Raw genomic sequence first — 15,130 nt, forward strand, 5'->3', positions numbered from 1 at the left:
TCCTCGGCCAATGTCAGTACAGTCTGAAAAGCCAATTTGGGGAGCTTTCCCATTATCTCTGGTTATTGTATTTCCAATCCAGGCTTAGTGGGATCAGCTGCTTCTGTGCAGAGTTGAGATTTTTCAAGTGTGAAAGGAAGAAGGTGATATTCTGTTTTGGAGAAGCTGTGATGCTTTACACGTCGTTGGGTATATTCAGCTGCTGGAATCTGCTCTTTTTCTCAGAAAAGCCGAGCTTTTCTCTGCTGTGGAGTGTCTAGAAATGGAGGAAGAATCTCTCTCTCGAATCTGGAGATGGGTATAATATGATATTTGAAGAATGGAAGGAAGCCATAATTCAGTGGTGGACAGTTTCAAATGGGGTTTTCGGTGATGGAAGGGACACGGTGAAAGGAAGAAGAGAGGAGAAAAATTTGGAATGAATGTGTATGGTAATTGAAGGCATTTCTAGTGGGGATCAAATCTCCACTATATCAGTCCCATTATCACACTGTGAGGTTCATCATTTGATTTCCATTAGCAGAGCATGATTCTAGTAAACATATTCATCATTTGATCACAGTGTTTACTAGCTTCTTCCTTTATATTTAACATATTCAAATAAAAACTGAAAACGGAGGCAACAAAAAGAAATCAGGATCAAATTTTCCAACTTTTTATTTTTAATCGCCACTGAAAAGTTGTTTGCATCTCTACATAATCAAATCGAGGACCTAAACCTAAACCTGAGAAGAAGTCCGGTTTAAGCTTCTGAGTTTTGTTAGGCCTAATCCGTGTCTCACTTAATTTATATCATCGACTTATTTAGGCCTCTAGATATCAAAGCTGAGTGTTAGTGTTAATAGGAATTATTCTATCCTAATTTTTTTAAATTTTATAATTTTATCCTAATATGAACTAACCACTTCGAGATGAACCTGAACAGATATTTAATAAGGAAGAAACCAATCGGTTCTGTGCTTCTGTGTTTTTAGATGATGAGAAACATGCTCAAAAAGGGAAATTTTAGCTATGTTCTTAGGGGCCGTAAATAATTTTATTTTTTTAATTTGAATTTTCACTACTTTTTGACAGATATTAAAAGCCAAATGCCAATTTACAGGAACAAAGAAAAAAATAATGGATGTCTAAAGCTAGAAAAACTGACCCTACTAAATGAGCGAAATATTCTGACGGCAGGAAGCAGTGGCTTCAGTGGCAATGTTAAAGTTTCTCAGCTACTCCTCTTTCCAAGAGCCATTTCAAGGTCACACAGGAAGACAAGAGTCCTGTAGGGTTGATCTCAGCTGAATTTTCCTATTTCCATTTTCTTTTTGATCGCTTTTTGCCCGTGATATATGAAAGAATCTATAATGCCAGATACTGTGAAAATACCTGTACCAAAAAAAAAAAAAAAAAATCTCACGAGTCCTTACCAGAAGAAATAATATGAGCAGCCTGTTTGTAAATTAATCGCAAAATATCTCAAAACGAGTTGCAGACGAAAGATTAGGAAAGATGAAGTTCCTCAAGAGACGAGAGTGTTTTTTTTTTAATTGCATGAATAGATATTAAACAATTGGTGAACCAACTTCCAGTTCAAGAGATCAATTAATTTGTCACAGGCGAATGAATATCCAGGCAATTGAACTTAAAAAATAACACTAGTTCATTCATTGAAAAGGTACTGCTTAAAGAAGAATATGCCTATGCACCCACCGTAAGAGAATAAAGAGGAAGATGGACTTTACCTCCAACAATGGCACAAACATTTGTCAGGAAGTGCAAAAATGAGACATGTTGCTCAGTGAAAGTTACCTAGAAACAATTCATTCAAATGAAGTTTCTTCGTTAGAGAAAATCCCAAAGGCAAAATGACTCTGCTCCTAGAGACATATACTCAACAAATTGAAACAAATAATAAGTAGTAGAACCAAGATCTTGAAATCAAAAGTAGAATAAAAAGACATAAATTCGAACAAATAAAAACAAATGATAAGTAGTAGAACCAAGATCTTGAAACCAAACACAGAATAACAAGAAATAAATCCAAACAAATGGTAAGTAGTAGAACCAAAATCTTGAAACCAAACACGGAAGACAAGACATACATCCGAACTAATACAAACAAATGGTAAGTAGTAGAACCAAGATCTTGAAACCAAACATGGAATAAAATTTCATACCTTTATTGGAGAAAGGTCATAGAAGAAAAATACTCCAGGAAGTGCCTGAACTCTACCCAATTCAGTTCCCCTAAAGTGCTCAGTTACAGATAACTGCGTGACAGGGTAACAAAACATTATCACTTAATACTGACAATCACATGGAATAAGGCGGATAAAAGCAACTTGGATGTGTTCTCACCTGATTTGACTGGATTTTGTGCCCATTTATGATGGTGTAAACGGTTGGAACCACCTGAAATAAACAGAAAAAACCAATAACCATTTGAACTCAAAACATTACCAGACTCACCAAATTCATAACTTGGAAACAAGAAGGACAACCTTTATAAAATACTGATACATCCCATGAGCTGTCTGTTGTGTCCATTCCACCCTTAAATGCAGAAACAAAAATAAAGTCATTGTTCTACTTACAAAAGAAGAATCTTCTTGATGTTACAGTCTTCTCTAAAGAGAAAAGGTTTAAAAGGTAAGGAAGAGTCACACTACCCATCAAGAGGGTTGACAACACCAGGGAAATTATCTCCAAAAGCTAATCTATTGATTTTGTGGCTTACCTGGAACAGATACAAATATATTGAAAAATATTATTGCCAACAAAGAACATATAAGACAAAGGTCTAAGAATGCCCCAAGGATAATGTGAAAATTTTCTTAAAATACAAGGAATATCACATAATTGTGGATCAGTCATACATTAAAGCTATCCCTCTGGAATACCAGCAGATCATGTACATGAACATTTGACTGTTGGAAGCTTTTCCCAGGAGCAAAATGAAAATTCCCTGCCACCTTATTAACTTCCAAAAATCCATATATGTTGCATCCTTCTCCTTCTTCATCTTTAATCCTTTGGAGGAAACCCTCTCTTTTGCACTAAAGATATAAAAAAACAAGAATGTATGAATTATGCATATCCCCATATATGTCCTGGTGACTAAATAAAGAAAGGTAAAGGAAGGCCTTGATTGATAAATACCTGGTCAATCACGTCAGGATCTGAAAGTCCCCAACCTTTCTTCCTGTATGCTTCCCGAACTTCTTCACACGAGTTACAACAATCTTTATCAGACTGCAACAGGAGTCAGAAACTCAGATGCAGTAGTCAAATATGGAAAGCAAATGAAGGAAAACAGAGTTAAAATACTCAATTAGGGCTGACAATTCTACCTGATTCTGTTTATCCACCTGAGTACAGTTATGGTACAAAATTTCTTACCTGCTTCAGTAAGATTGCCTTTTTTACTGTTCATTAAATGGAAGAGACACAAATAAACTGCAGTCTACAACAATTATCAGATCACACATTTATTCTGAGGGTAATGTGGCACATAGTTAAAAATTAGTGAATGATACGTTTAATTAATTGTTCGAAAATGTAGCCCCAAGGGCATTTCACTTTTTTCTCATAGGGATACTTTAGTATTTATATCCCTCTCTCAGTTGGGAGATATTTGTGGTATTATGTTATAGTTTCTGCTTCACTTTTTATTTTTCCTGGTTCATGTATTGTGTGTGTGGGGGGCTGGGGGCTGTGTTTTGGTCGTATCAGTGTAACTCACTTAAGTTATTATAGGAGGATTAGGGTTGACCCTGACCCTTAATCTGGTTACTGTGACTTCAGTGGCAACTCCACTAAATCCCCAGTCTTCTCTGTTTCATTTTCTCTTCAACTTCCTTCCTTCTCTCATTGAAAAACACACAGTTCTACATTGACTTTCTTATATGTTCATAGATTTTTATTGATAATATAAAGATTTCACAAAGTTATCTCTTAACCTTTAGCTTTACGGATATATTTACTTATTTGCCCATCCACTTCGAGCATTCAAGTAAATAAAGAGATAAAGGAACACCCCTTATGGGGCTCAAAAGAACGATAGGTACAGGTATAGAGTAATTGCAATAGTCAACAGAATAACCCTTAACCATGCTTATCATTACCCAGTCACAGCCTTATTTGAAAAGGCCACAGTAAGTGCATGTTAGGTAAAAATTGCTCTGTAATATAAGTTCCAAAATCGCCTTACTTGGTTAGTAATTATGTGCTATTGCTGAATTCGTACCTCTTCTGAACCATAACAAGAACCACAGTATGTCTCATTGTGTTCAAGCCTCCCACCATGTCTCTGCAAGGGCTTTTCAATCTGCAGAAAATAGGAGATGGATATAAGCAAAAGGCTACAGAAGGAAAAAAGATCAGGAAGAAAGATGAATACAAGCAAAAGGCTACAGAAGAAGGAAAAAAGATCAAGAAGATAGACGAATACAAGCAAAAGGCTACAGAAGAAGAAGTAAAGATGAGAAAGATAGATACGTTAATCTCTCACTCTTTCTCTCTCTTCAAAAATAGAAACATATGTACGTGGAATGCAAGAAGAGGAGCAAAGACAAAGCTTAAAAGCTAGAACCACTATTCTTTAGGTAAAGCTTCTCATGTATATGGTATTTCAAGTACTTTAAATCTTAGTTGAAAGAAAGCATAGTGTTTTTTAAAAAAAATGGAGTGTAGCTTTTATTGCATAAACAGATTATAAATAAAACAATAATGGTCAATGCCTCGATATTACAAGGCAAAAGAGCTCCCAATAACTAGTAGTTGGTGGGAGACCCCAGCTTAGCAGGCCAGTCAGCAAGAGAATTTCCTATGGAGTGCTTCAATTCAATTCAATTCAATTCAATAACTTCCTCTGAGCACAAAAGGATATTACTTGGTAAGTATTCTTATGCTTCTATGGTGGCCTTTTCCCTCTCAACCCAAGAGATTATGACTGCTGAATCTCCTTAAAATATTGGTGGGATAGAAATTTTCTGAACCAAGAGTTGAACACCTAGCAACGCCAGAATTTCTGCATCTATTGAACTTCCAAACCCACCAGACCAGTGTATGGTAGGAGTGTTCCTGAGTGATCTCTTACTATGTCTCCCACGCCAGAAGATCCGGGATTGACCTGGAAGCTGAAGTAAATTTGAGCCAGCCCAAAGGAGGAGGGACCCAAGGTGGCAATTCTTGGGGAGGATCTTCATTAAATGAGAGAAAGGGGGCAGGTTCTTAAGCTCACTGAACCATTGTCATATATAGCGGAGGACTTCATGAATTAGAAAGTTTACTACAGCCCGATATGCTGCCTTTGAATTCAAAGTTTCTTCTACTATGTTCCTTCCAAATTTCCCATGGTACTGCAACCATAGCTAAACCCCAAATAGTATTTCCTACTTTGGAAAATGGTCTTTTTGTGAACTGGTTGATAAAGCTGAGGAAGTTACTTGGTAAACAAGCCTCAATTTTTTGCATTGAAAATTTCTTGCAAAAACACTAGCTACTTCTCTGGTATATCTGTCGCGTCGGTGGGAAATTCTCTTTCCTTTAAAACATTGTCACCCTTGGAGCAAGCTGGGTCCAGGTGGAGTAAGGTCTTAGAGATGTTATCTTGGTGGAGTTGAGGGCCTTATTATAAGGCATTAGACTCTATGCGGGAAGGTTCATGGCTCTCTTAATCATTGAAGGGGAGTCTGTGGTTGGCATCAGCTGGGCTATTGGGAAGAAATCCCCTCTTAGATAGTTTTTAATGTATTTTGATGAAATTGAGGACTTAAGTAAGAATAAAGATATATCTTGGCAGCACACCCCAAGCAGTGTCAACAACATTATTAACACTTTAGATTGGGAAAGAGTATCTTGGCAGCACCTCGCTGTAGGAACCTTGCTCCTCCTCTAACATCACTTTGAAGCCATTTGTTGTGGAATCGTGCTTTGTTTTGTTTGTTTTTCTTTTATCATGTATCTTCTCTTCATGTACTCATTCCTTACTCGGGAGTTACTCTTGATTCGAAAATAAAAACCGGCTTATTGTCTTCTCTCATCATTCTCAAAACAACATATTGTGTCATAAAATTTAAAACTGAGAGCTTTCCCTGGTACTGCAGCACAAGTAATGTCTGTTCTTTGTTTCTTGTTTTGGCCCAGAGGAGATTAAACAGGAATAAGAGATCTTGATTGCAAGGGTCTTGGCTACCTCTAGCTTCCCGGGGGGCTGGTCCCATGCTCAATAGACTCTTCACGGAACAGAATGAGAAACATTTGCTGGCATTCCAAGGAAGATGGTAATAGAATTGCTCAGGCACTAGCAAAATTTAGGACATGCAAAAGGCCTTTGCTAGACTCTCCTTCCTCGTCCCAGTGTGTATCCTTTGTCCATTGACTCAATTTGTAGCCCTGCCCTTCATTCTTTCATTTAGGTCCATGTAAAGGAAACAACATCATTAAGTGATTTCTCATCCTGTAATATTCATAAATGTAGGAATAGAGCTTAGTGGCCAACTAGGGGGTTCTCGAGAGAGTTACTATGGCCAAGTCTCACTGGGGTTAGGGGTGCATCATATGTGAAGTTGACAATAAGCTTTCAAATATTCTACTTCTTCAACCAAATAGTCTCAATTTTATTAGAGAAAGTAGTACGAAATTGCTATTACCTATAGAAGATTAGAAACATATTCCATCAAAAGAAAGTAACAAACAAGGTAAAAACTTTGAGTAGGAGAAAAAATTTAAACCTAGAATTTTTTATAAGAAAATGAAAGCCACGGCAAGATGTAGCAAAATACTACTTTGCAAAAACAAAAACAAAAAAACAAAAAAGATGATGTAGCAAGCTACTTGCCTTAGGTGAACCAATTCCATCTTGCCTAGTCTCAATCATACTCCCATGTGAATCAATCCTCTTTTTAATTATATCATGTCTCTGCAAGCAAACTAGATGCATTTACTATGCTTCCTCATATCCTAAAGAATCAATAGACCATATAAATTGAGCATAAAGTTCAAGTCTGCCCTTGGCTAAACTTACTACATCAAGATGTTGCTCTCCACTGACGTCCATGGCATCAAGACTGAGGATGGAACATGGAAGGGCTGGAAATGTGACATCAAACTGCACTTTCAAGAACAAAGGAGAGCCAAATTTCATCAATAATTATTAAACTGAACAGGGTACATTCTTTGCTTCTTTTAAGCACCCCAGAAATAGGGAAATTTTTCAGGTGAATATTGGGAATCATAGCTTAATGAAAAGCTAAATGACAGAGGAGATAGGCACATGTAGCATATTTAGACTCAGGGCTTCTTCGGAAGCATGGGGATGGTAACAGTGAACCTTCCTTGACATGCTACAACTGGCTCTGGGGTTTCAAGTTCAGAAGTGGAGATAGGATTTGGAGGGTGACTGAATTTTTCTATACATAGATCACAGAAAGACATAACATACACTATCTTAATCATTTCTTTATCAAACAATTAAAATAAACGATTCGTAAGGTTTAAAAGGAAACACAAATCTGAAAAAGAATTGAAGACAAACATTATAGTTCCACTTAAAGTAAAGGAGAACCAGCAGCAAAACTCTCCACCCACTATTGTCATCCCTACCTAAGCAATCTTCAATAGGTTGTACAGGACCTAAACACTTCTGATGCTGATGTAAGCAAGACTTTTAAAATGAATGGGTCAAGCATAGGAAATATTTCAGAACAGGATAGTTTTTGTACATTTATGCGTAGAGTTTCTCCTCTTGAAGTGTCCACAACAAGCTTTGTCTCTGTAACTGCATGAAGATATAAGCCTGAAATGAAAATAATAGCATGAGTTAATATTTAAGTAAAAAAAACTAAGCAGACCATGCTGTTAAGAATTAGGAAGAGAGGAGAGCAAAAAGACCATTCTCACTAACCTTTTTTGTCTAATAACAGCCATAATTCAACTAATATAAAAGAAAGATAGCTATCAGTGAAAAAACAATAAAAACCTCTTGAAGAGATTGTGATTGTTGAAAAGACCAAACACTTTGAACTGGGAAAAGCAGAAATGCCTAAAATATAGTGTTTCTCAATATGTACTTGGCAACTTGTTATAGTTGTGTCCAAGTCCATCCCAATATGACAAACCGAAGTTAGAAAAATTTTTCCCACCTTAACTACATAACTTTACCTATTATTAACCCATGGGATTATTCCCACTAATACTCTCCCTCGTGTCCTGACCTGTTCAAACAAACAAAGGGTCTAATATATGAACAACACAAACAGGGTACAAACTAAATGAGGCATACAATGAGCCCAACAAGGTAGATGTCTTACTCTGGTACCATGTTAAAGTTGGGTCCAGGTCTATGCCAACATAACTATCTGAAATTAGGAGAGATCTTTTCCCAACTAATTACCACATAGCTTTTCCTAATATCCAACCATGTAAGATTATTGCCACTAATACGTAAACCCACACAACATTTGAGATGAAATTGTTAAACGGAATTCAGTATAACCACTATTATAACAACTTTTAGCCACTCTGACGTGGCTAGGATGCCACATCAGACCAGATTGATGCCATAGCTTATTAGGCAATCCAAGTCATCTTAGCTAAAAACATAGTTGAAAATCATGATAGATAGGTTACAGAAAAGCCCAAGAAATTGTGTTTCTCGATATGTTCTGATCTTCAAATTATTTCAATTGTTCTTTTACCAATCTCGCCTGGAATCTCCATTCTTCATCTTATCAAAGGTTTTTTTTTTTTTTTATATCTTTCGTTCCATCCAGACTTTCCTGTGAATTTTGGCAAAGAGTATCTGGTCATTGCTGAATGTCAGTATTTGCTAGGTTCTATATTCTGGCAAGTTTTTGAGAACTTTTTTCCCCCAAAAATTTTATTTCTGTTGGAGGTCAGTGGCTTTGGTTTCGGTGGAGTCAGATATAACTTGTCTAGTTTCATCAAGACTTTGAGAATCATTTGAGGATTCTAGTACTGCTGGTCCAATCAGGGCTGGATTCATTAATTTCATTATGGTTCTAAGCAAAGAAACTCATGCCATCATTTAAAGTAGGAGAGCCTGTTGGGAAAATTCCCCTAAGTTACTGCTTGCTTCCACTTCTTTTCACAGCAGCCAGGGTGCTCTTCAGTTGTTGTGAATCTAGGATTGGGTGTTGAAAATCAACTGAGTTGGTCTTGTTTTGTGGTTCTTTCTGTCCTAGGTCTCTGGAAATCCTGTCTATAGGCATGGTTTCATGAAATTATTTCTAAATTACTAAAACTGAAATAAAGAGAAATTTAGCTTCAAAGTCCTTTCATATGGAAGTGACAAGATAATTTTGTTTTTCTTTTTGTTCTGCTTTAAAAAAAGAAAAGAAAGAAGAAGAATGCTCGATTCTTTCCTCGGAACAAAAACTGATGTGGTCCAATGTTGATGTGGTGGTTTGTTGATGTGAAAAATTGCCACATCAGCTAGTGAAATTTTTGGTGCTATTTCCTGGTCCCTCTAGCACGGTACATTTTGCAATGGAAACTTAATAGTCATTACTAGAGCAGATTAATTTTCGTGTTTAAATTACTCTCAAACACTGTATAGATTGATGTCTTCATGCCATCACTAGGAGTTCAGATTTACGACATGAATTCAAAGCCAATGCTGGTGTAAGTTCAAACAGAACTTCCCCTTAAAGTCGCTTCAAATTTCTCTTTTAGGATTTGAGTAGTGATACTTCATCACATAAATCACCAACAAACAAATAAATCACTCTATATCATCCATGGAGACTAAACAGTTTTAGTAGTAATAGTCCACATAAACAAATGTCAAGAAACATTATTGGTTTATAAAGCTGACTAATAGGCATCCTAAGTGGCTAGTCATTTTGGGATGGAACCGGCCCAATCCTATCACATAGGATGGTTCAAACTTGTCTATCCCACATAAAAGCACAAATAAATGACCTTACAGAACCTATCCCTCCTTCCTTCCCTCTCTCCATATTTCTGACAGGAGAACAAAACATCTGCCATTGGATTATGTACACCCACACCTTTTTAAATTACTCTCAAACACTGTATAGATTGATGTCTTCATGCCATCACTAGAAGTTCAGATTTATAACATGAATTCACAGCCAAAGCTGGTGTAAGTTCAAACAGAACTTCCCCTTAAACCCGCTTCAAATTTCTCTTTTAGGATTTGAGTAGTGATACTTCATCTCATAAATCACCAACAAACAAATAAATCACATCTATATCATCCATGGAGATTAAACGGTTTTAGAAGTCGTAAGAATAGTCTATATAAACAAATGAATGTTAAGAAAAATTATTGGCTTAAAAAGCTGAATAACAGGCTTCCTAAGTGGCTAGTCATTTTGGGATGGAACCGACCCAATCCTATCAAATAAAATGGCTCAAACTTGTCTATCCTACATAAAAGCACAAATAAATGACCTTACTAGACCTATCCCTCCTTCCTTCCCTCTCTCCATATTTCTGACAAGAGAACAAAACATCTGCGCCCCCCTCCTCCACCCCCCCCCCCCCCCCCCCCCCCCCCCCCCCCCCCCCCCCCCCTCTCTCTTTCTTTTCAATCTCTCATAGGAGAAAAATTTGATTGAACTACATCATTATAAGGTTTGGATGATGCCTAAACTTCAATCTCTCATACGAGACGACAAAAATGTGCCATTGAACTACATCATTATAAGGTCTGAGTGATGCCTAAAGCTTTTTTTAATATAATGTCAATAAAATAATTTTATTTCAGAAAAGCTGATATCTCTAGAGCAGAATTTTACATCCACCCGTTCCATTCTGTTTTATATTTAGTAAATTATTACCAACTCATTGACACCTCAGAAAGGAAAATTTTAACCAAAAGAATCAATACCACTGCTGGATGAACTGCATCATTATAAGGTCCAAGTGATGTCTAAATCCTCTTAATTAGATACAAGCAAGATGATTTTATTTAAAGAAAGCTGATACCATCTGCTGGAAGGTGCACTGCCATAAAGGTCAATCTGTCTCTCACAGGAGAGGAAACATTGCCATTGGACTGCATCATTATAAGCTCCATTGATACCTAAGCCTTTTATTCATGCACAATCAGCCTGATAATTTTGCTTCAGAAAAGCAGATACTATTATAACATCTCTAAAAGAAAATAATGCACTCAAAAGAAAAAAGAAAAAAAGCTGATTCAGAAAAGAAATAAAAAACATTCATACAGGACTTTTAGGTTCCAAATACATCAGGAATCGGGAATCAAATTCTGCAGTATCTATCTTAGTACTATTTTGGGTATCTACAAATTTGAGCCATAGCGACTTGTAAGACCAATTCACAATGCCAATTCACAGTATAGACTGCACTGGGAAGTTCCAAATACAGTAATTATTTTGAAAGCCCATGATATACATCAATCATTCTCCCACCATTCAGAGAACAATGATGTTTCAAATTGCAAGATACTAGTAATTTGACCAGAGATTACTTATACCTGATGTGACAACCTAGCTTCTAATCCATAGTTCCATACACTGTCTTGAATTGTCATTTATAAAATGATGACTATATCACTTTTCATAAAGAATTTGTCCTCAACACCTACAAGAGTTTCCCTTCTAGAGAGACAAATGCGGCTTAGCTGATGGTATTATTAAGAAGTCAACATCAACAAATGGGAATTGACTATATTTTAGTCCCTATATTAAGATATACGTATATTTTCAGAAATACACTGCCTGACAGCAATTGTTTTGGATGCACTCACAATAACTGTGAAGAATAAATACCGATTTAGACAAGTAAAAGTTATTTTACTATATGTATTTGAGTTGTGAATTCTCCAATTTCCTTTTATTAAAAATTTTAATTGCTTGGATTTTTATTTTTATTTTACTCGTGGAAGAGAGTTTTAAATAGTCAAATAACAAATTGTTGAGTGGGAAAAAGTCCCATGTTGAAAAATGAGAAGAAAATTTAAAGGGTTATAAGGTTGAGCAATAAGCCTCCTAAGTGACTAGTCATATTGGGATTGAATCGGGCTCAACACAAAAAACTCAACATGGTATAAGAGCAGGTTGTATATGTGAGCTAAAGACAAATATGTGCTCCCCATATTATATGAGTGTTGTTGGCTCTATAAGGTAGGAGTTTGTGTGGTATAGGCTCCATGAAGGAGTCTATGTGCCCCATTAGAGGTTAGTGCCCATATCTCAGGCCCATTATGTGTAAGCCTGGACATGAGGAATGTTGAGTGGGAAAAAGTCTCATATTGAAAAATAAGAAGAAAAGTTAATGGATTATCATTTTGGGATAGAATCGGGCTCAAACCACAAAACTCAACACAAATATTCACTTCAAAAGAATCTGAATAAGTTACCAAGCAGTATAGATAAAAACAATTTGCAACAGTCAGTCTAGTCCCGATGGAATTCTAGAAGTTCAAAACAGCAGTCATTGCTTGTGCCTCAATTGGACCTTTCTCAAACTGAAAGATGTTAATTTAACCAATTTGAGAACAATGACAAGACATAATAGATAAGATGAGATGAAGGACAGCTGAGAAGAGGTTGAATTGATCCTTTTATTTTATATTATGACTGCATTTACTAGCAGGATTTCTTGTGGCATATTAAAAACAAAAACTGGATATTGGTCAACTCATTATTTCATACACCTTTTAATCATATACTATATGTTCAACATCATCCATAGTAAGATATTTATCTCTGGTAACACAATATAGACTGCAATGAAAAGTTCCAAATTAAATACATTTTCACAAATGTGTAATACATATCACCCATTCTGAGAACAATAATGTTTCAAATCGCATGACATTGATCATGTGTCAAAATCACTTAAACTTGATGCGACAAGCCTAGTTTCTGATCCTGTGGTGAATTGTCATTTAAAAAATGAATGACCGTATCACATTCCATAAAGAATTTCTCCTCAATGCCTACAAGTCTTTCCTTTCTGGAGTGGTCAAATGCGGCATAAGCGATCATACTATTAAGAAGTCAACAAGAACAAATGGTACTTGATTATATTCTAGGACCTGTATTTAAATGTATGAAAATTTTCAGAAACAAACGGGCTGACAGTAATTGGTTTGGATGTACTCGAGAGAAAAATCACCAATTTAAATGACTAAAATTATTTTGGTACATGTATTGGAGATGTAAATTCTCCCATTTTCATCTATGAAATATTTTAAATAGCTTGTTTTTTTTTTTACTCATGGAAGTGTGTTTTAAATTGGCAAGTTGCAAATATTCATTTCAAAAGGATATGATTAAGTTACCGAAGCAGTACGGTTAGTAAAAATTTGCAACAGTCAGGCTAATTACTGAGTGGAAAGCAGAAGTTCAAAACAGCAGCTGTTGCATCTTCTTGGATTCATCCTTTCTCAAACTGAAAGATATTAAACTATTTGACCAATTTGAGAACAATAAGATGATGTAAGAACTACCAGGAAGGGGTCACATAGTTTTTTTTTTTTTATTATGAATATATTTACTAGAAGGATTCTAGTGGCATATTAAAAAACAAACACTGGATATTGGTCAACTCATTATTTCAGACACCTTTTGATCATACACTACAGTCCAACATCGTCTATAGAAAGATATCCATCTAATGCTTTGTTCGTCCTTAATTTCGCTAGTTGAACTTAGTTTTCACAGCAGAATTCTACTTTGCGCTCCAAAAGGACACTTTGAAATGACGTACCTCCAACAAAATACTGAACATACTTAAATATTATTATCAGATTTTTGTTCTAGTTTCCATTGCAGAAATTAAGTACAATACCAGCCTAGCAGTTTCCCACTTCTAGAAGGGACTGAAGCTTCGATGCTTTGTATGACTTTTTGACTACTAAGGGCCCAAATCCCTGCTTCATAGAACATTCAACGTCTAGGACGATACAATAACCATAAGACAACACCATAAGACGATTCCATCAACCAAATCTCTACTTCCTTTATAGGCTCATGCAGATCAATGTTCCCAAAGAAAAATATCCGACCGGGTTGTACCATATTGGCCAATTTATCAGCAAAAAAGGCATTTTCATGACATTATACTACTAAACGAACTTCACATAGACAAAGTAATCCAAATCGAAAAGAGAAATACAAAAATTCGAACAACAGAACGGAAACGTGGTGAACAAAGGGACATACGAAGCTCGGAGAGAAACAGCAAGAGCATCATGATGGAGGAGGCCACGGTGATTACCCCGCCAGAGAGGGTGCGGCTATAGAAATCTTTATTGATCTTCGGGTACGCGTCAAGAGTCCGAAGCTTCTTGAAGACGCCGTCCATGGCCTACAGCTGGAGAGAGAGTCAGAGCAAATTGGATTCACGCACAGGAAGAAGAAGAGAGGCACGCCGCTGAATCTGTACGGATATACAAATCTAGCTAATTCACGGCGACCAATCTGACTCTCTCGCCCCCTAAGGATTCCTCGTTCTTCCCTCGTCCTGGTCTTCGCCGTTTCCTTTTATTTTCCCTGACAGAAGCGAGTTTCTCACGGGCTCTCGGAGCTATTTACGTCATTTGTTTATTTTGAGAAGGTAGGGCCATTAATGCTACGATTGCAGCCGTTGATGTCGGAGTTGTTAATCCAATGTAAATCTACTGGGTCCATAAAAGAAGAGATCTGGCCCAGGCCCATAAACCACATATGATGATCCGTCATTTAGATACATCGGTGAGAATTTGAGTTCTTTTTGGATCATGGAACAATATTCTGATACACGATATGTATCAGGGATCTTCACCAAAATAACTATTTAAAACAACTTATTTTGAAAAATAATGATGACATCAAATTATTTTGAAAAATACCTAACTTTGACCGGTCCATTGTACATGTGTATAATCAAAGGTGACACGTAAACTTTGATTGCTTACATGTCACCATGTCATCAGTGTAGTGAAGTTAGATGAACACGTCGTCTGCTACGTCATTAAATAAAAAATTGAATATTTTTTTAAATAAAAAAATCAAATATCTTTTATTTCCCACTCATCTCGCCCCCTCTCCTCTCGCCCTCTCATCGCCACTCGGCCTCAACCTCCTTTGGCCTCTCCCTCTCTCCTCTCGCTGTCGCCACTCCCTTGCTACCGCCGCTC

At 36.6% G+C, this 15,130-nt stretch overlaps 1 protein-coding gene across 2 annotated transcripts; it reads right to left on the reverse strand.

Annotated features, from left to right (window-relative positions):
* Positions 1-1,023: 1,023 nt before the first annotated feature.
* LOC137940974 (uncharacterized) lies at positions 1,024-14,498 on the reverse strand. Of its 2 annotated transcripts, XM_068786128.1 has the most exons (13): positions 14,175-14,498; positions 7,713-7,786; positions 7,016-7,099; positions 6,830-6,910; positions 4,235-4,315; positions 3,148-3,240; positions 2,865-3,044; positions 2,658-2,725; positions 2,490-2,541; positions 2,347-2,400; positions 2,166-2,258; positions 1,731-1,797; positions 1,024-1,374 (listed from the first exon to the last, which is right to left on the reverse strand). In XM_068786128.1, exons 1-13 carry the CDS (start codon positions 14,314-14,316, stop codon positions 1,283-1,285), a joined length of 1,161 nt encoding a protein of 386 aa, XP_068642229.1. In that variant the 5' UTR covers positions 14,317-14,498; the 3' UTR covers positions 1,024-1,282. The 2 variants fall into 2 exon arrangements, with proteins under 2 accessions (XP_068642229.1, XP_068642230.1); XM_068786129.1 differs by lacking the exons at positions 6,830-6,910; positions 7,016-7,099.
* Between the last annotated feature and the right edge of the window lie 632 nt (positions 14,499-15,130).

Source organism: Aristolochia californica, unplaced genomic scaffold, assembly GCF_029961685.1.
Source record: "Aristolochia californica isolate CCGP_79_NKW_82.1479 unplaced genomic scaffold, dmAriCali1.0.hap1 SCAF_9, whole genome shotgun sequence".
NCBI lineage: Eukaryota > Viridiplantae > Streptophyta > Magnoliopsida > Piperales > Aristolochiaceae > Aristolochia > Aristolochia californica.